We start from the raw sequence: 19,154 nt of genomic DNA, 5'->3' as shown, positions 1-19,154 counted from the left end.
TCTGTACCGTATTATTTTTTCACAAGCTTAAAAACAAGACAGTATTTTGACATAAGTAAAAATTAAAAGCTTCCTTCAGTTGAGTTCATGTGCCAAAGGAGAGATTTCCATCACTGCATGGACTAGATATGGCCATTAGTCAGGCTTCATTGTGCATCACACCGTAAGATTTACTTGGTTCAACTATCTGAGGGATCTATTTAAAGATTTATTTATTGATGCAGAAAGGCTTAAAACATAAGTCAAGGCAAGGAAGCCAAGCCTCTCTGTCTGAGTTTGCACAAGGTTTTGTGAATAATTCATACTTCAAACATATCACAGGCAGCTTTTTTAAAGGTGTTTACACAAAACATTTTATGTAAAAAAATGGAGCTCTCTCCATGAACTTGCCTGTTGTTTATTAAACCGTTCTTTTCTTTGACAGTAACACCTGCTCTAGGGTTTTGAGAAGAGAGGGTCTGAAAACTATTATCAGTTCAACAGTGTCCACCCCACCCCTTCCTCTTTTAACTCCTTCCTGTTATCCATTGGACCGATGAACATCTGTATGCTAAGAAGAAAGCTGACCATTGTCTTCCTCTGCATGTTTGGAACACTCTCTTCACTCTTCCTCCGGGAGCAGTGGATAAGTAGTGTGGCTCGGGGTAGGACCCCAAAGCATGAGAACATCACTATCCTGTTGTGGCACTGGCCCTTCGGCCGGTCCTACAGCCTGTCTGGAGATGTGTGCTGGGACACGTACAAAATCCCTGGTTGTCTCCTCACCGACAAACACACTGATTTCCCCCGAGCTGATGTTGTGGTCTTCCACCACCACGAGCTGAAGCTTGGCCGCTACAGGCTGCCGCTGCACCTTCCCCGCCCGCCCACCCAGAAGTGGCTCTGGCTATCGCTGGAGTCTCCGGCCACCAATCACCACCTGGCTGCTTACAACGGCCTATTCAACTGGACCATGACGTACCGCCGGGACGCAGATGTTTTCATGCCATATGGAGAACTGCTGCTAAAGACTACCAGCACAGACATCAACATTCATGGAAATAAATCCTCCCTGGCTTGCTGGGTGGTCAGCAACTACAGGCCTGAACACAAGAGGAGCAATGTGTACCAGAACCTTAGGCATCTGATCAACATTGACGTTTATGGGCAGTGGGTTCGGAGACATCTATCTGCCCAGGACCTTATTCCCACCATCTCACATTGTTTCTTTTACCTGGCCTTCGAGAACTCACTCTACACCGACTACATAACAGAGAAGCTGTGGCGGAATTCATTCCAGGCGGGAACCGTGCCCATTGTTCTGGGCCCGCCCCGATCCAACTATGAGGCCCTGGTTCCAGCCAGCTCTTTCATCCATGTGGAAGACTTCAGTTCCTTTGAAGAGCTGGCTCATTTCCTTGAGCAGCTGGCATCAGACAGGAAGCGGTACTTGTCTTATTTTGAGTGGCGCCGACAATACGACGTCAAAATTTACACTGACTGGAGAGAGAGGCTCTGCAACATTTGCAGGCACTACCACCACCTGCCCCCCAAGGTGTACCACAACCTGGACACCTGGGCAAACTGGTAATGCACAATTCAAAGAGCCAGCACAATGGAAGTTGATCTTTATGCTTATATCATGGCTTATCATTGGGAAATGGGACACTGTGTTGTCAAAGTCATACATGCATACCTCTGTTAAATAACTAGACGTGTTCCATAAGGTCATTCATTCTCAGAAATTGTATCACACAGTTATAAAAAAAATATCGTATATAGTATATTGTATATAATTTTTTCAATCACTGTGTTATCCTAATATTTTACATGGGCTCTCTAATGAAATGTCTTTCAGACCACAACAGTAAGCAGTGTGAATGACTGAATTTGAATTTGAATTGAAATTGAATTTGAAAGCAGTGCTGCCAAAGGTGGTGTGCAGTTAACATTTGGAAGCTCTGAAAGCATCTCTCTTTCCACCTCAGATACAGCCAGAGCAACGCGATTCAGTTAAGGGTCTCAAGTTCAGTCTCTGAAACCAAGCGTCTTTCTCAAGATGATTCATTTCTGCCAGTCTTCAAATCTCAGCAAAGCATGCACGCGTGCAACCCTCTCTTCAATGCTGCCCCTCACAGCTACAGATAAAATGCATGCCATTTTTTCCTCTCAAAACACTCATTAACCTTAACTGATAAATACTTTACTTGCATGTAGTTGCATAGGATGTCCACATCTAAGGGTGCCCATCAAGCCAACAAGATTACTGTACTCAGTGAACTACAATACATTATTCACATCTTGGTCAGTTCCTGTGAAATTTCCCACACTTCTGGAGCACACACATTGCACTGACCTTGTGTGTGAGTAAAGAAAGAGTTCAATGTTCAATGCTACAATAAAAAGCTATTCTTATTTAGAAAAAGAGGGTGCAGACAAGAGAAATAACACAATCTATTGTTACAAGCAGCAAAGGCCTCCATTGAATCGTTTTCATGCAAACTAGACATTTCCTTTCAAGAAATGTGCAAACGTAAACTTAACATTAATGTTGGCTTTCCCAAGTGTTTAATTTCTTATCAGCATCTTCGATAAATCACGCAAAATTCAGGCATGCACATGACTGCAAGTTTCAGAATCACTAATGTCAGTTTTTTTCCACAGACCACAACTCTCATCTTTTCACAAATCTTTAAACTAAGCTTCAGACCACACTCTCTGGCAAGCTGCCACCTGACTTCCTCAAAGGAACATAACTCAAATTGTGAAAAACCTGCACAAAAGAGGTCTCAGTAAGTCATTGCCCCTTATTTAGCCGTTAGAAGCATGCGCATGTTGAATTGTTTGTTACCAGTGCAATAAGCCTTTGCGCCTCCTATTAACCAGTGTTCATGGAAACTTCTGCTGTCAACAGCTTTACCACCAAAGAATGGAAAACTGGGTCCAGCTGGACTCCTTTATACACTCAGTAACATTGTATTTGCTACCACTGTAATCTCTTCTCTACTATAAAGTTTCACGTTCACATCCCCCGTGTAGCTGCGAGTACTTCCAAAAATCGCTTCAGTATCAAGCCATGTACATGGACACAAACAGCTATGCACACCTCCCCCCTTCCAAAAAAAAGCATAAAGCACGTCTAAAACCTTACCCAAAACAAAAATATGGTGGTAGTGATCTAGTCTTCCAAGTCACATTATGCATGCATCTACTCTGACTGGTCAATCACTGATGATCACTGAGTCGTTGTGTTCATAGCAATTCCCTCATTTGTTCAGATAAGTGTAGCACTAACAAAACATGGTAGCCCTGCCCACTCAGACTAGGGACTCACGAGGCCTTATTCTCACTAATAGGGGAAAGGCTTTTTAAGCCAATCAGGTTGAGCACAGACAAAGCAGTAGCAAGACAAGACACCATATAGAAAAAGTGATTTAATGACTATACTCAAAAGGACAAATCATTTTCAGGTTAATCCAATATACAGTCTTCTGAGTGGTATTTCAATAAATTATCAAATATGCATTCAGTCAAACAGGCATAGGAGCAGACAGTCCACTGGTAGAGATGAGATGACTTATGGGTAGAACCAGAAGGACAGGGAAGGTGTAAACAACATCTGTGTTACAACATTCTGTCTTATTGGGAGACAGAGGAAAAAATGCATTTCCATTTTCAAAAATTAAAAAGCAATACAAAATGCTCCAAAAATGACATAAGTAGCTGATTCAACCTGTTTGGTGCCTAGTGGTTTAGGGCTGAACAATTCAATCTTAAAGAGCCACAAAACGGAGGGTGTGGGAGTTTAATATCTGCAGAAAAAAAAAATCAACGGGATGTTGATATGCAGCAAGAAATGTCAGCAATATCACTTATCTACTGTGGTTTTTTACCTTCAAGGGTGGATCAGAAGACAGGAAGAACAACCCAGGGGTAAAAAAGGCATCACAGCCCATTTGCTTCCTGCCTTTGAAGCTATGGAAGACATCAAAAGGGGGGACAGGGTGCACTGGTACCATTTATGAAAACAAGTAAGTGACAAGTTGAGGTTCAGGTGTATGACTCCAGAGCAGCATCAGTCTACACTCAACCGCCAAACATCAGCAGGGCCAGAGTTTCCAGGTGTACTGCAAGACCCCCCCCCCCTCCATTCCCCACCTCCTCATGGACTGACAAGGAGTTTGGGGTTCAGAGAGCAGCTGTGTGGCAGGAAGGGGTCCAGGGTTTAGAGAAGCACTGTGTGATGCCCCCCTCCCCAACTTCCTGCTCACGCCACACTCATACCAACCCGTCCGCTCTGGTACCTTCCTCTCTGATATGAATCATTACCATCATGGTGTGGTTGAAACTAACCTTTCAGGGGCCAACATATCCGTCAATTTATAATAAGCAGGTGAAAGCAAGCCCAGCCCAACAAGAATTGCAGGGTGGCTTGATTTGGCACTTTTAGAAACTTAGACTGCAGATTTTTTGACAGGAGCACATGAGATGTAAAGCCTGGAAATACTGGGGCAGTGTAGGAAGAAGGGACTTAGACAAGGTGAAACCACTGCCATTATAATGGTAAGTGACAATACACTGTAAATACCCACTGTAACACCTGTAAATACCAAACGGCAAAGAGAAAAGGCACATGCAACCTCAACATTATCTGGGCATATTCAAGTATACAAAGAATAAAAAATTTAAAAGGTCACAGCTTGAACTAAAACAATGCCAGGCTTTAACAACAGCCCCCTGATGGCATGCTGGCTGCTACAGCAAAGCACTAAGGGACAAGGGCAAAAGCAAGAGATCTACACAGCATTTCACAGAAAGCTGCACCGCTGACCCCCTGCACCAAAAATGTGCAAAAGCATTCCCCTTAAAGGAAAGGGTTTAACCCTAGCACCCTTATTCACATTGACACCTTGTCAAATGTTGGTCCATTTCAGCATTTCCAACACATATGTGACCAGGTACATTGCTGTGTTCTAGGAGCAATCTGGGGGTGATTTAGCTGACCAAACAAACCCCCACCTTCCTTGTTCTGCTCACATCCCCACCCATAATTCATGAATGTCAATACTGTCATTTTACCTAAGAGGGTGGGTGGGGGGGCACCAGTATTCACATAAGCCCCATTAAACGGAGCAGTCAATGGACAAAGAATTTTGGGGGGGGGGGGGGGGGCTGGGGTGCTGTTCAAAAGCCACTCAGCCTGGCAGGCTGCAAACGGTGCAGGTTTAGCTGGTCAGGTGACCCACCAGTCCTGGATGTAGGGCCTGTTTGAAGACGTCCGCTCTGTGGAGAGGTGGCATGTAAAGGGCCGGGGCTGCAGGATGGGCAGAGCCAGGGTAGCCTTGAGGTGGCAGGGGTGCTGCGCCCATGTGGGCCATTGTCGGGCTCTGCTCAAAGTACTGTCCCTCTGCACACTCATCATCGAAAGGCAATGCCAGGCGCTTTCCTTTCTGCCGTCGGTTACAGAACCACACCCGCACCACCTGCCAAGGATAACAGTCAGTGAATGCAAGGCCATGACATGAATGAGACATGTCAAAGGAGGAGTGGAAATTAGAGCATAACTCATAGGCTAACAATACTTCAATTTGCTATCTCATTATTAATTCAATAAGAAAACAGCCATTAACCTTAGAAACTACTTAGCACGCTACTCACGTCTCTCTCCAGACCCAGGTCATCAGAGATATGCGTGATCTCCTGGGTGTTGGGCTTGGGGCATTTGAGGAAGTAGGACTCCAAGGCACTCCGCACAGTGCCCTCCAGGCTGGTTCTCCGCTTCCTCTTCCTTGTGTCAACAAACACACGCTCGATCTTGTACATCTGCAGACAGAAGACAAGAGGGATATGTTCACACTCAAAATGCACCGATGCAAAAGAGTAGAATCCAACCGCTTCCTTACTCCTTACAGGGAGTTTTTATAAGATGGACAATGTCTACATAGGTTAAAATACTGGGCTCTACAGCAGCAGGTAGAGACTAATCCATTAATGGTGCATCTTTTTTTCCCAGCGCCTGCTTTTCATTAGCTAATGCGAGGTTCACTCTAGAACTATCAGACGGTGCAAAAAAAAAAAAAGCTTTCAAGGGACTTCCAAACCTTGCACTTGAGAGACACGGGGGAGTTCCCCTTTCTGTATTACATTCCCTCTCCACTAGAGAGCAACCTTAACAGCGTAAAACGACTGATAATTTTTTTGCAGACTGACCACTTAAGGGTCAAAGCGGTGATGTGTTTGTGACCACAATGCAAATGGATTTTAAGCATTCAGCCAATCTCAGGTATGCTCTCACTCAAGATTAATGCTATCAAGATTAATAAACGATTAATAAAAAGCAGTCCCAATCATGTCTTGAGTTTACTGTGTCAAGTTACAGTAGCTAACGCAAAGTAGCTAATTGACAAATAAAACATGACATTGTTCATGAAGAACAATTCCTGTTTTGATATTCGTGTTTTTTGACTTCCCCCATTTGAAGACTATTGAATCACTAATTGTTACAGACTATTCAGGAATGGTCTGCCTAAAATGAAACTTAAATGGATAAATACAAGGTTGGAGTAATGCTCCATCAACCGTAGCAAGCATCTGATCACTGGATGGCTTGAGAACTAACATTGAAACATCTTGACCACTGACATGACCAGCATGACTTAAAGAAATACCATAACATCATAACACGTGTGTGCGAACGCGTGCACACCCATAAACACATACAGAGGACAGACTCACATCTTGTGGATTGTCTGAGGTCTCAGTCTCGTTCAGCCACCTCTGGAGCAGTGGCTTCAGCTTGCACATGTTCTTGAAGCTCAGCTGCAGTGCTTCAAAGCGGCAAATAGTCGTCTGGCTGAACATCTTTCCTGTGTAATGCACATCACAGGGCTCACTCTCAGATCATAATTTTCTGTGGCAGTATGATTCATGAGGGACTGCCAATTCATTCTGGCTGAAGGTTGAATACTGGGGGAAATTGCTGAGGGTGCATATGTATTAGACATATACATCACAGATGGCAAATATATTTATATACAGTAGGCGATTTGAGGGGGGATTAGATCCCCCTTGTTAGCAAAATGACCAGAATCTACCCCCCTTGTTAACTTGCCATCTCCCCTCTGTATCCCCTAGTTAGTAGCAGAGAGAGTGCTGCGTGTGCATCTGCCATCCCCTCTTAAAATTTAACAAATCATCTACTGTTTATATATGTAATCATCACTCTCAGCAGCAGACACGGATAATCTGAAATTCTATAATGGACCTGCTGCACAATAAGCTTGCCATTGATAAGAATTAAAGTTGATAAGAAATAAATCAACGGGTGAGCAGGAATGCTGGATGCATTTTGCTCAGTGTAAAAAGAAGAAAAAAAAAAGTTTCCTTTTAAAATGCACTGCTTCAAATGACTGGAATCTGATTAAAAGCAGGCCGCCAGACTCACCGTACAAGTTGCCCAGGGCCAGGCCGACGTCAGCCTGAGTGAAGCCCAGCGTGATGCGTTTGTGCTTCAGCTCCTTCGCGAACTGTTCCAGTTCTTCTGTGGAGAGGTTTTCCTACGAAGTGCACAACTGCGGTTACCTCCGTGAGCACGTTAAATGGATCCCCAACACAGTTATAGTAGACTAAGTACATTGTTTTTGTTAGGTTAATAATCGTTATAATAAGGTTAGGTTCCTTGAATTTAAAAGGATGCGTTAGCACGAAAATCAATCCTCACCTCTTCCTCCGAGTCACTCCCCCCGCCGCTAGAGGAGCCGCTACTCCGAGCGTTGGAGCTGGGTAGCTGAGGGGTGGGGATGTCCTGCGTGGTGCCCGCAGAGAAGAATCCAGTCCCGGGATAACCACTACCCGGGGGTGAAGGTGGGAGAGAGGGGGAGGATGCCGTTGACGTTGGGGGAGCAGGCACAGAATGGTTGGGGGCCGCTATGGGAGTCAGACCCGGCCAGAAAGAAGGGTTCCAAGCGGTAGGGTAATAAACGCCGTGGGGCACGGCTGCGGCCGACGGTGGAGGAAACTGCGATTGGAGTTTCGTTTCGATAGGATACTCGCCCATTTCCTTCTCGGTTTTTATTTCAGGCATTTTTATTTGTTCCCTCGTCTCGGCTATAGGGGGACTCAAGTTAGAGGGCTGAGTGGTGGTGGTTGACCCCGCCACTTGGCCGGTGTACTCTGGAGCAGCGAATGGGTACCAGGGCCGCGGCTGGCCCAGGTCGCCTGTTTGGAACTCGGAATGCCTGTACTCACCCCCGACAGCTGAAAACGGAAAAAATGTTTGCGGCGGTGGCGGAGCGATCCCGTTATAAGACTGTTTGTTAAAGAGTAGGTTTGGATCTTGTAACATGCCGTGAGGAAACTGTAGTGAAGCACCAGTAATGCCTTCTTGACCTAAGACCTGGGAATACATTGCCCTGCTTGCCTCGTAAGGTCGGCTAGTGCACTCCGAAATTGGGCTTGGTGGTTGCTCAGACATGATTCTTGCCGTTCCAAAATAAAATAAATAAGTAAAAATATATATACGTTACACGTCCTAGACGTTCTGGTTAAACACACCCAACATTTTGTTCCACTGCGTTTAAGTTGTGCAACTGTATGAATAATCAGTAACTTTAAAATAATCAGTAATTTAAAAAAAAAAAGTCTCTCAGACCTGTGATTTTAATTAATAGTCTGATTCCGTTGTGGCGATTTTCAGCTTCCTCGAGGCGTGATATCCAGTCCGGAAAGTTGTTTGTCACCCTCTTTCTCGAAACTCACTTGTATGGATATGTGAACGGTTATCGTGCCTTCTTCTGTCTGCCTTCTTGAGAAGGCCATCAATTTAATCGGTTGCATCCAAGACTCACTGTGAACAGTAAACTACCTTCGCGCTCCAACCTCTGCCCTGACTATCTATCACACAGCGTTTCTTAATCAGTTGGCGCTGGAGGTTGGCATGTTGATTCAAGTAGCTCTTTTCCTATTGGCCAGAAGAGACAATGGGACACAGCTGATGGTGAATTTGTGAATGAACTTGATTTGTTTCATTGGGCGTGCGCTGTTAAAGGGAGGGGGTGTCTGTTTATAGCGCCAGCGTTTTGGGATGGGAGAAATATATTACCCACTTAATGGTCTTTTTTTATTGGTGTTTTGAGTGACACTGAGGATTTTTTCCTCCTCTCTCGTAATTACACATTGGAAGTGAACGAATGAAGGTTTGTTAAAGGTCCTTATGAGTGAAATTATTATTACATATGTGAAATGCTGTTAGCTACATAGCCACTTTCAGATTGATTACGATTTAAGTCTATCATCAAGGTTGATTAATAGCTAATGTTGATCCACCCAGCATATTTACATTGCTAAATACAGTAGCGTCACATATCCAAGGCAGCGCTGCCAATGCATTTTAAATGCGTTGTTAATTAGGCCTACGGTCAGTTTGTTAAAATTATTCACTCTTAATGAGTTACCCTTGATATTAAAATCGACAATGATTTACATGCGTATGGAGTAAAACACGTTTGAGTATGTATGAAATATTTATGAATGGAAACAAGTGTTGAGTGTAGTTTCAGTGTGAGAATGTAAATAGTTAGGACCAAAGACACAGTAAAATCATTTAACAACTGTTAAAACCGCTTATTGGTATGTTATTTACCTCTCCATTCGTTATTGTACCTCTTCTTTGTGTTGTTATTTTATATAGCTAAAAAATACACATAGAACATGAAATGGGCGATGTAATGTGGGGTACTGTATATTGGCTAAATGGATTTTATATGGATAGCGTCTTCGTCCAGGGAATGTGGTCGCATCACGTTGTGTTGGCCCTTCCATTACACAGATGGGTTCTCACTGAGATATTTGAAATAGAGTATCCTGCTGAAGGGAAAACCCATATCTGTAAATTCGGTGCTGAAATTAATATTGACAGAGCAGCAAAATCCCATGTCTGTTTTGCATTGCACATTTTAGTTATGTTTCACGGCTCGAAAAGGAATTTACACGCCACATAATTTAGTTATTTTTTTTCCCCACGTGCCAACTTGTCTACAACAGCTTTTTTTATCAACAGAGTTTCTCCTGGAAAGGTGTAGCGTTCTCCATAGGGATAGAGAAATGCGTGTGAAATGGAAATCTCAAGGACTTGCCAGTAGTCGTCATTACACGGCTGTCTGTGTGAGCTGAGAATGGCTCGTGTTTCTGAAATACTTGTGAAAAAGAACAAGAACTCGAGAATGTGAAGTGCGTTTGGGGGAAATTCAAGTCACTGTAATTAGCCAACTGCCCGGTGGGTTTCACACACTTAAGCAATATCAACAAAATTCATTTCAAGTTTAACAAAATGGAGGTGTTTTATAAATTCACGTGCGAGTCAACATGAATATAAAAAAAGATAATGTCAAAACACGTTAAAACCAAATTCAAGAGTAATCTGCCTTTTACAGTTGCAGGGAAATTGCAACGTGAGATCATTTTTTTGGTGATGTTAGGCTAACACTGCCCCTGTATGATTGATTTGTCGGTGCGCAAGCAATGCTTAGCAATAAAACCGAAAAAATGAAGCGATTTGTGAAAAAGAATTGATAACATGCATGACTTAAATATCCATGTTGTTGGTGTGTACGAAGAAGATGGTCATAGTGCCAGGGCAGCTGCGAACCCCCCCGACCAGCTCGTTTGCCACAGATTGTGGCAGGAAGACGCGCCGCGGGGAGGCGGGGGGTAGCCATTGTGCAATTGGGCTCCCGGGCTCCCCGCGGCTTCCAGACCCCGAGTTGCGATGGCCGACCATTAGCTGGCTTTCAGATCCGAACAATAAGTCGCAACCCTTTGATACCTGCACCCCCACCCAATCCTCACAGTTTCAGCAATGCTAAACAGCCCAAAGTCGTACTTTCGGTACCAGCAAGGACAGCCACATTCAGCAACGGTAACCTTTGTTTTTTTCGTAGTGGGCACAATTAATATAAATAAAAGGTGTGTGTGCATGTGTGGCAGAAAGATAGAGATAAAGAAAAACAAAGAGAATGCTTTTCCCTGTGTTATTGATTTTGTTTTCATAATTTATACCTACAGTATATCCTTTAGCAATAATAAACATATATAGACAAGCTATGAAAGAAGAAAAATCAAGTTCCTGTTATGGGATACTTGAATATAGCATTTCACGTTTAATAGATGGACATTGAGGGGGGGGCTTTTAGATTAAAAAAACATGAAATACAAGAGAAAACAAATAAATGCAAAAGATACCTGTGATCTACCTGAATTCTATATCTAATCCCTCTAATACCTGCCTGACCACCTCCAACACTGGAGTCCCTATTGGGCACAAAGTCAAACAATCTACCCCCCACCTACAGACATACTCTGCCGAACTGGATCTGAATAAAGACTTCCCATTCGCTCCCCTTCTCACCCAATTACAGGCCCAGGGGGGGAGGACACAGGAGGCCCAAGAGTTGGTCAAAGACTTAAAAGACATCAAACTCAGATATAGGCATTGTGCTGTACCGTGGCCTTGGGGATTGTCATGCAAAGCACAGACACTTGGGGAGAAAGTGTACAGCCAGGTTTCAGAGGGGGCTGAGGCCATTGGACTTACAGGGGGGTGGAGATTAAATAAAAAGCCAGATGTCTTTAGATCTTGTCTTTAAGCACCCCTCCTGCTCTGTCTTTTAACTAAGCCTGTCTCTTCCCTCAGAAACAGAATGCCATCCGTCTCGTAAGTCAGATGCTGCACTGCTGCCTCAATGTGCTGGCTGTGAGATACAATCACACGATGAATCACACAAACTGCTCATCTGGGCAGACCTCGCGGAATGACACCGATAAGATTACGCTCTTCTGCTTGACAGATTGTTGTGAAAGTGGTAAACTGGACATTGACAGGTGGCAAGAAAAGCACTGGCGGACTGGAGAAGGGAAACGCTAACTCGGTTTCATCTCTTTATCTCCGGTCTCCCAGCATTGCTAAATTCAAGGAAACTATGTCTTTTTTTTGAACACGTGACCTGGAACTAGTGCTGACATTAGCCCTTGAGAAGAAGGAGTGGAGGGGAGCTACGAGGGGCGTAAAGGCAGAATCCCTCAACAATGAGGGCTAGACACACAGACAGCAATAATTCACCCATCCACCACCCACTTCAGACATGAGCAGTAAGGGCAATAAACCGACTGTCCCACTTCATTGTGCTGACCAGTAGTAGGTGGGATTGGTGGTGAGTTGTAGAGCACACTGCTGAGTTCAGAACCTGATTTATTACTGGTAGATGTCAGTGTAGCTCATGTAATGTTGTATCTGCCTACCCAAATGGATACATAGTCAAAGGACGAGTAGCAGAGACACACAAGGTGGCCAAGCAGAGGCACAAGACCAAGACAAAACAATTCAAGCTCCTCTTGGTAACAGCAACAGGTTTCATAATTGTTGAACTAAATATCATTTTGAACTCCCACAGAAAATGTAATGAATGGATTTCAAGAGAGCAATCTCTATATTATCGTGACATTTTAATCAGTAAAGCATAGCACCTAGCTACACTATCTGATAACAAATCATAATCAGAACATCAGCTTCAATGCTCATGGAATGAATTTCGATGATGATTCATGCCAGTGAATTTGGAATGCACTTTATTTCTTAACATTTCCAAAATACATATGCAGTTCTATATTGGATTGCATTGATATTTTTATACAGTTTTAAGTGTCAAAAAGTTCATTGAAGTATTCAATATTTATATATGGATTTGAAAGTATTTTTTGAAGTAACTTCATTTTATATGCTTGATAGAAACACAATAGAAACATAAAATATCATTAGGACTGTCATTTATAGCGTTTTGCATTTTACTTTCAGCATAACACATATTACAGTTAAAGAAAGACAACACAGCCCACAAATTGTAATGCAATATAAATGGTTTTATTTTATCTTCATGTTTGAGTCAACTTCATTTGTTCTTGCATATTTTTATCCATGTCTACATGCAGGTCAAACTGCCCAAGTTGTGAAACAATTTGTAAATCACTTGAGGGGCAGAGTTTCCCCCAGCAACACATGCTGACTCGACCTGCCATACAAAATGTAAGGTTTGGTCACCAAAGTGGGAGTTAATGCAGGGGCATGATATGTTCCCCAAAACTATGTGTTTTAGTTTATTCCACTCAGTCACAGAGTTTCCCCATTCTTAATACCACCCCCAACCCCCATTGAATTGCTCATATGCTGCCCTGCCCCCGAACCAGTCAGACCACCTCTAAATATTTCCCTAAACTCTCCTAAATGCCTTGAGCTTTGACATCCACATTGATTGCTACCTTCATGCCTTCTGCACCAAGGGCCGATTCTATTTTTGCAGTGTTTGAAAAAATTAATTTGCATTCTACTATAGACAATAGCGACTTCCTCACTGCCCCCTACTGTCCCCATGTGGTTTTCTCCATGGACCACTGCTGACCAGCTTGGTTTCATTGTTTTGTCAGTTCCAAATCTCTATGCCTCAGGAGTAGAAATTTGGCTTAAGCTACTTGACTCTACATGACTCTCTATCATAACCAAGCCCAGCTTTACACTGGATTCTGGTTGGGCCAGGCTCACCTATACTGTCCTCACAGAGCATTTCAACCCGTTTCAACAACATCTGACTGATATGTCTCTTCAGGACCTTTCCTTCAGGCAATTAGGGAAGTTGGAGCTAGCCTTGATCGAGGCTTTCAAAAATTAACTGTCACAACCCAAATGCGGTATAGGAGCTGTGTTACTCTCGGCTGATGGGGTCTATCTACCTCGACCACTTAACTGCTTGCCTCCTGCTATCAGGCAGTACAATGGCCTTAATGGCCCAGCGCTGCCTCAAAAGGCATCTTCCACCCTACTGCTCCCCCAAAAAGCACACCTATAAGTGGCAAAAATGGCCCATTACAAGCTTGGGGAGTGAGAACGGTGTGTGTCCCCTTTGCTAGCGTTCGAGGTTTTTTTCCACAATCAGTTCAGTTAAAAGCCACAGTCATCCCCTTAGGATTACTGGTGTTTGTTTCAGATTCACAGAGGGTGTTTATGTGGGGTGCTGAGCATGTGTAAGAGTGGATGTGTGTGCTCAAGTGCAGATCCTGCATGTCTGCATTGACTTCCCCCCACCTAGTGAGCAGTAGTTATTTATTTAGACTGTTGTGATTGAGTGAACTGTACAACAGATAGCATTACAAAACGTCAGGTTGGGAGCATTCATAGCTAGTAAACAATTAGCCGCACAGTTAAAAAGCGCTTTTTTGTAGAAAAATATTGAGAACTACATAATGTAACAGGAGAGGAACATGCCAGACTTGCATACACACACAAGCACACACACAGAGTGCACAGTTTGACTAGTCTGCTCTCCCTTGATGATTACTTTTAAGGCATGACAACATTCACTATCAAAGAGGTGGAATCACATTTTTGCCTTTTTTATCCTTGTTCATGTCTTTAATCATCTAATGGATAGCACAGATACATTTGAGGGACTGGTACTCAAATTTTGATCTCTGAACCAAAGTTTGTTTTCTTTTAATCTGATAGCAACTCTCCCTCCAGGTGAACAAATTTAGTCCGTATCTTTGAAGAGCTGGAGAGGTTACAGTGAAGTTGGCTATTAAATTCGTTCTAGTTTTTTCTTTAAATTTAGTGCAGTTCCAGGACAGTCTAATTGTCTTATCAGTTTATTTAAATCTGATTGTGGTGAGAATCAGAACAGGAAACAGACTTTGTAGCTTGCACTCTCAACGGAAAGAAGTTTTTTTTGCTTAAAAAAACTATTCTCTGTTAACATGTTAACAAGTCCACATAGTTGTCCAACCATTGAAACGATTTAGCTGTTTGTGGCATATACTTGTGTATTTCAGCTAACATCAAGGACAAATCTGAATAGAACACAAGGCATGACCAACAAGATAAACAGGTTGTGAGGTGATTTGAGTGGAACCTCATTTCACTTATTTGTTTTCAATTGTTCAGTGGCCCTTATTTCAAGGCAGGTGCCCCTTGACCAGTATGAATACTGTTCACTAACTGGCTTGTGACATGCAGTAATGCCCCCCAAAGACACAGGTGACACACAGCGTCCTACAATAGAATCAGATTCACAAAGTGTTTAAGTTAATGGAGAATTGGAATTACCAGATAATTCAGCATGTTCAGATCCATACATATAGGTGGGTAGATTTATTTCTTGACACATTTGTACGTATTTACATTAAAAAGGAGGTTCAGTCAGTTGTGTGTGAGTCAGTTGATGGTAGACAGATGATACTGGTCTGAGATATTTACACAATGTGTGGGCTCTGGTGCAGAAATTGTTCCAGCTTTTTACAATTCTTTGGAATTTCATTGAGATAAGGACATTCATCACATTACATGTCTGCTCACATTTCAGACATTACATTGAAGGGGATTTAATATGTAACTCCACGTGGGTACTCCATGTATGCATGTAGCTATGTGTGTGTGCACATATTATAAATAATATGTACACACACATGTATACATACATACATGAAAACAATATAAATTTTCATTTTCTTAACACACTGAAATCACTTCATGCATAAAACTATTAACTGGTGTCGCTTAAAGTCTAACGTGTATGTACATACAGTGTGTGAAAGTTACTAAAATCTTTCATATGGAATGTAAAAAAAAAAATATCCACCTGCAATTGTTTTTTGAAACAAGTACAGACAGAAATCAACATTTGCACATTTGCCAAAAAGAAATTTGATATTTCTGAGAGCACAATCCTCCCTGACAAGCAGTACTTAAAAAAGGAAAGAATTGACAGTATTGATCTCACAGTATATCGCACTTACAGTGAGCCCCAGGTCTCTCTCTTCTGTACTGCAACCAAGGCAGATTCCACTTAGAGCAGATTTCACTCCAAGCGTATTTCACTCTGTATATTCTGGATCAAATCTTGAAACACATCCGTGCAGCTCAGAGGTCATTCTGGGAATCAGCATAGTATCAGCTGAAGTGTGAGTTTTACAGCTTTCACTTCTTTGCACAATTTACATTGGGTTAAATACTTGGGGGACGGGGGTACATATTCAAGGGACTGTCTGTGGCAGAAATCTTGATACCCCCCATTTTTGTTGTTCTTGCTCCCCAAATGTGTGTGTATGTGTGTGTGTGTGTGTGAATGATGTCTTATTTTATCTCAACCAAATAAGAGCTTTTTGGAAAGCACCGGAGCACCGGTTATACAGGATGACATGGTGAGAACAGCTACATCACTGAGAGTGAGAAATACAGAGATACAGAGACACAGACAGAGAGAGAGTAAGCACAACCAAACACAAAGAGAAAGAGAAGACAAACTCAGCATAATCTACACATGGTCCTCCTTTCACTATGGTCAACTAAAAGACAACCACTAAAAAAAGACAAAGCAAACAGAGAGAAAAAAACATAAATCAGTGAAAGCTTAACAGAAACTATGTTGAGAGAAAGAAGAAAATATATGTGTGAGAGGGGGTTGTGTGGATGGGAGGAGATGTCAGCTTCTTGAATGGTGAACAGTCAGGGGGAGACAGCAGGGAATGAACCTGGTCAGGACAGCAGAGAGGGGGGAAGGGTCAATGTGGGGTAATGCTCAAACTGGGATGCAATTCCACAGAATTTCCATCGGGGGGCAGTGTGTCCAGGTGGCTCGCTGGAGTCCTGGCAGATCTCTGTACAGTCAATTTCATCTCTTCTTCAGACGCTCTGCCCTTGTCCTTGTCTCATGCTTCCCCCATTTATTCTGAGATACTTGGTACACCACAGGGGATGTCTGGTAGGCCTTTCCGACAGTACAGGGGAGGGTTTTCCCTCCTGTGATTGTGTGTAGGTTTGTCTGTGTAATGTTTTAGACTATTGATATACAGTGTTCACATCTATTTGTGTGATGGTGCATTTTGCTGTATGTGTTTATGTTTGAGTATTTTACCACAGGTTGAGAGTGTGTGTTTGTGTGTGTGCATTTGTATGTGTGTGTTACTTGTGGTTCCTCTGGGAATGCAGCGTAGAATCATCAAACAGTGGGTTTTTAACCTCCATCTCTCCAGTCTAGAAAGGAAACAAACAAAAGCATTTAGTTAAACAACAAATACTTTAAAATAAGATTACACATGCAAATCCACTTTGTGCCAACTTGGCTATCACCTCAGTTAATTTGTTTGTATCTGTGTTTCTCCATATGCCTATATGTGTATTTGTGTGTGTGCATGTAAGTGTGTCTACAGACTGTGTGTATACTGTGAGTCTCTGTGTGTGTGTGTGTGTGTGTGTGCGCACTGAGCTAGGCCTGGCATGCCTTGCTAAACAGTGAAATACTCACTGGTGCCAATCCAGGACACTCGTACACTGTGAAGTCCCCATCCTCATTTTCCTCGTCTGACGTGGCCCCTGAGTCTGGTATCTTGGGCTCCTCTTTGTGTCTAAGAACACACAAAGATGGCAGAGTCAGAGAGAGACTGTCACACAAGCAAGAATGAAAGAGAGACTATCATAGAAAGTGGTCAGAAAGACAGGCTGTTACAGAGTCGGAGTCGGAGAGAGAAACTACTACACAGAGACTATCACAGGGGAGGAGTCTATGGAAGAGAATGTCACTGAGAGAGGAGTTGGAGAGAGACCATCACATTACATTCTGAGGTAAAACTGAGGAAATTCAAGTTAAGCACCCTGCCCAGGGCAACCTCTGGGTTACAAGTCTTGCCTGTGTGTTGTACCAACATGGGCAGGAGTCAGAAAGAGGGAGAGACTATCACAGAGACAGTGATGGTGATTTGAGGGAGGGAGAGTTGTACTCACTTCTCCATTGATAACATCTGTTGCTTTTGATGCTGGTAGTGATACATCTGGGCGCTCTGAGCTAGCTTCTTATCCCCTGGCTGTCAGGACACAGAGGGAACCCAGGGGTGAGCAGGAGGGCTACATGAGTTCACATATCCTCTTTCATGTACAACTGTTGCAGAGAAGCATCGGTCATAACGCATTGCCTGAACAACTGTGATGCTCAACATGCACATTTTTCAATTCTACTTTGTTTACGGTTGTGCTGCTCACCGAGGTTCTGTCGGAGGAGGTGGGTGCCATTACATTAAATGCTGGGTAATCCACCTTCTGGGCCATGCGTGATTCCTTCTGCAACCTGAAGGGGGTGCCAAACTTTTTCAGTTTTACAGCAAACAATGACAAGCAAACACAACAGAGCCCTGTACAGGGCTTGGTGTTTCAGTCCTGTTCTGGACAGTTCCTGCCAAGATTCCTGTCTCTCCACACGCTGCAGTGGATTATCCATTCCTCGCAATGGCATAAGCAAGAGCTTACATCTGCTGGACGAATAGTGAGTTCTCAAGTTGAAGAAAAACAACAGCTCACAAAAGCTTAGGATTGGTAAATGCCAACACGAGCACTGCATTGCACTGATGACAGTGACATACCTGGAAAACCTGCCCCTGTACCTATCAATATGCTTCACAGAAATTGCTGCTGTGTATTTCACATGTACGTTCACACATCTGCCAGACACCATTACACAGAGTGACTGGAAAAGCAAAGAACCAAAAGTGCACATGCTAAAGCAATACGATAAGGGAAAATAGTAAGCCTAACAATTACGACAGAGTTAAGCAGAACCAAACTCTAAGAGGCCATGTGAGGTTTCCAAGAGCCTGAGCGCAGAGGCTGTTCTGGCAGGTGCCAAGGAACAGAGAGCTCTTGACTTTCTCAGGCTGATTATGAGCAGCCAGCATGTTTGTATTGAACACAAGACATCACGTTAATGTACACGTGTCTGTCCTCTTAATTCTCTATTTATATTAATTAATATTTCGATCAAAGCAATTTAGCAACAGTTAAATAACTCTTGTACTGGGTGTTGGCATACTTTTCCCTGATTTGAAATTCATGAAATTCATGCATTTCAGCTGCCTTGATTCTGTATGACTGTATAACTGTGACTGTATAAACATTACCATAACAGGCGGATTACACTGCAGTCCATTTCACACTACACATTCAAGAAGTAGGACTACTTTGTTTATACATTGGTAAGCTAATTAAAATGCATATTTTGTTTTGGGTCCTCACTTCATTAAGCATTTATGACCAAGCAAAACCCACTCAGAATTCATATTTTATGTTTTAAATTATGTCCCTTTAATAA

The 19,154-nt window shown here is 42.9% G+C and overlaps 3 protein-coding genes across 3 annotated transcripts in view; 1 reads left to right on the top strand and 2 right to left on the bottom strand.

Annotated features, from left to right (window-relative positions):
- The first annotated feature begins 535 nt into the window (after nucleotides 1-535).
- LOC118777685 (fucosyltransferase 7 (alpha (1,3) fucosyltransferase)) lies at nucleotides 536-3,916 on the top strand. The gene is made up of 2 exons (XM_036528794.1): nucleotides 536-1,566; nucleotides 3,880-3,916. The coding sequence occupies exons 1-2, from the start codon at nucleotides 536-538 to the stop codon at nucleotides 3,914-3,916; spliced, it is 1,068 nt and encodes a 355-aa protein (XP_036384687.1).
- Nucleotides 3,917-5,204: 1,288 nt separating this feature from the next.
- pou5f3 (POU domain, class 5, transcription factor 3) lies at nucleotides 5,205-8,452 on the bottom strand. The gene is made up of 5 exons (XM_036529833.1): nucleotides 7,700-8,452; nucleotides 7,424-7,535; nucleotides 6,715-6,845; nucleotides 5,638-5,802; nucleotides 5,205-5,462 (listed from the first exon to the last, which is right to left on the bottom strand). Exons 1-5 carry the CDS (start codon nucleotides 8,450-8,452, stop codon nucleotides 5,205-5,207), a joined length of 1,419 nt encoding a protein of 472 aa, XP_036385726.1.
- Nucleotides 8,453-12,950: 4,498 nt separating this feature from the next.
- npdc1a (neural proliferation, differentiation and control, 1a) overlaps nucleotides 12,951-19,154 on the bottom strand; it is a 32,781-nt gene continuing 26,577 nt past the window's right edge. Inside the window, exons 6-9 of the mRNA XM_036528221.1 lie at nucleotides 18,053-18,137; nucleotides 17,798-17,877; nucleotides 17,322-17,421; nucleotides 12,951-17,050 (exon numbers count right to left, since the gene is read on the bottom strand). Coding sequence (XP_036384114.1) covers nucleotides 16,979-17,050; nucleotides 17,322-17,421; nucleotides 17,798-17,877; nucleotides 18,053-18,137 — 337 coding nt within the window. The 3' untranslated portion in view covers nucleotides 12,951-16,978. The remainder of the gene's footprint in view (nucleotides 17,051-17,321; nucleotides 17,422-17,797; nucleotides 17,878-18,052; nucleotides 18,138-19,154) is intronic.

This window comes from Megalops cyprinoides, chromosome 5, assembly GCF_013368585.1.
Source record: "Megalops cyprinoides isolate fMegCyp1 chromosome 5, fMegCyp1.pri, whole genome shotgun sequence".
Classification (NCBI taxonomy): Eukaryota; Metazoa; Chordata; class Actinopteri; order Elopiformes; family Megalopidae; genus Megalops; species Megalops cyprinoides.
This window is presented reverse-complemented; position numbering and strand designations above follow the sequence as displayed.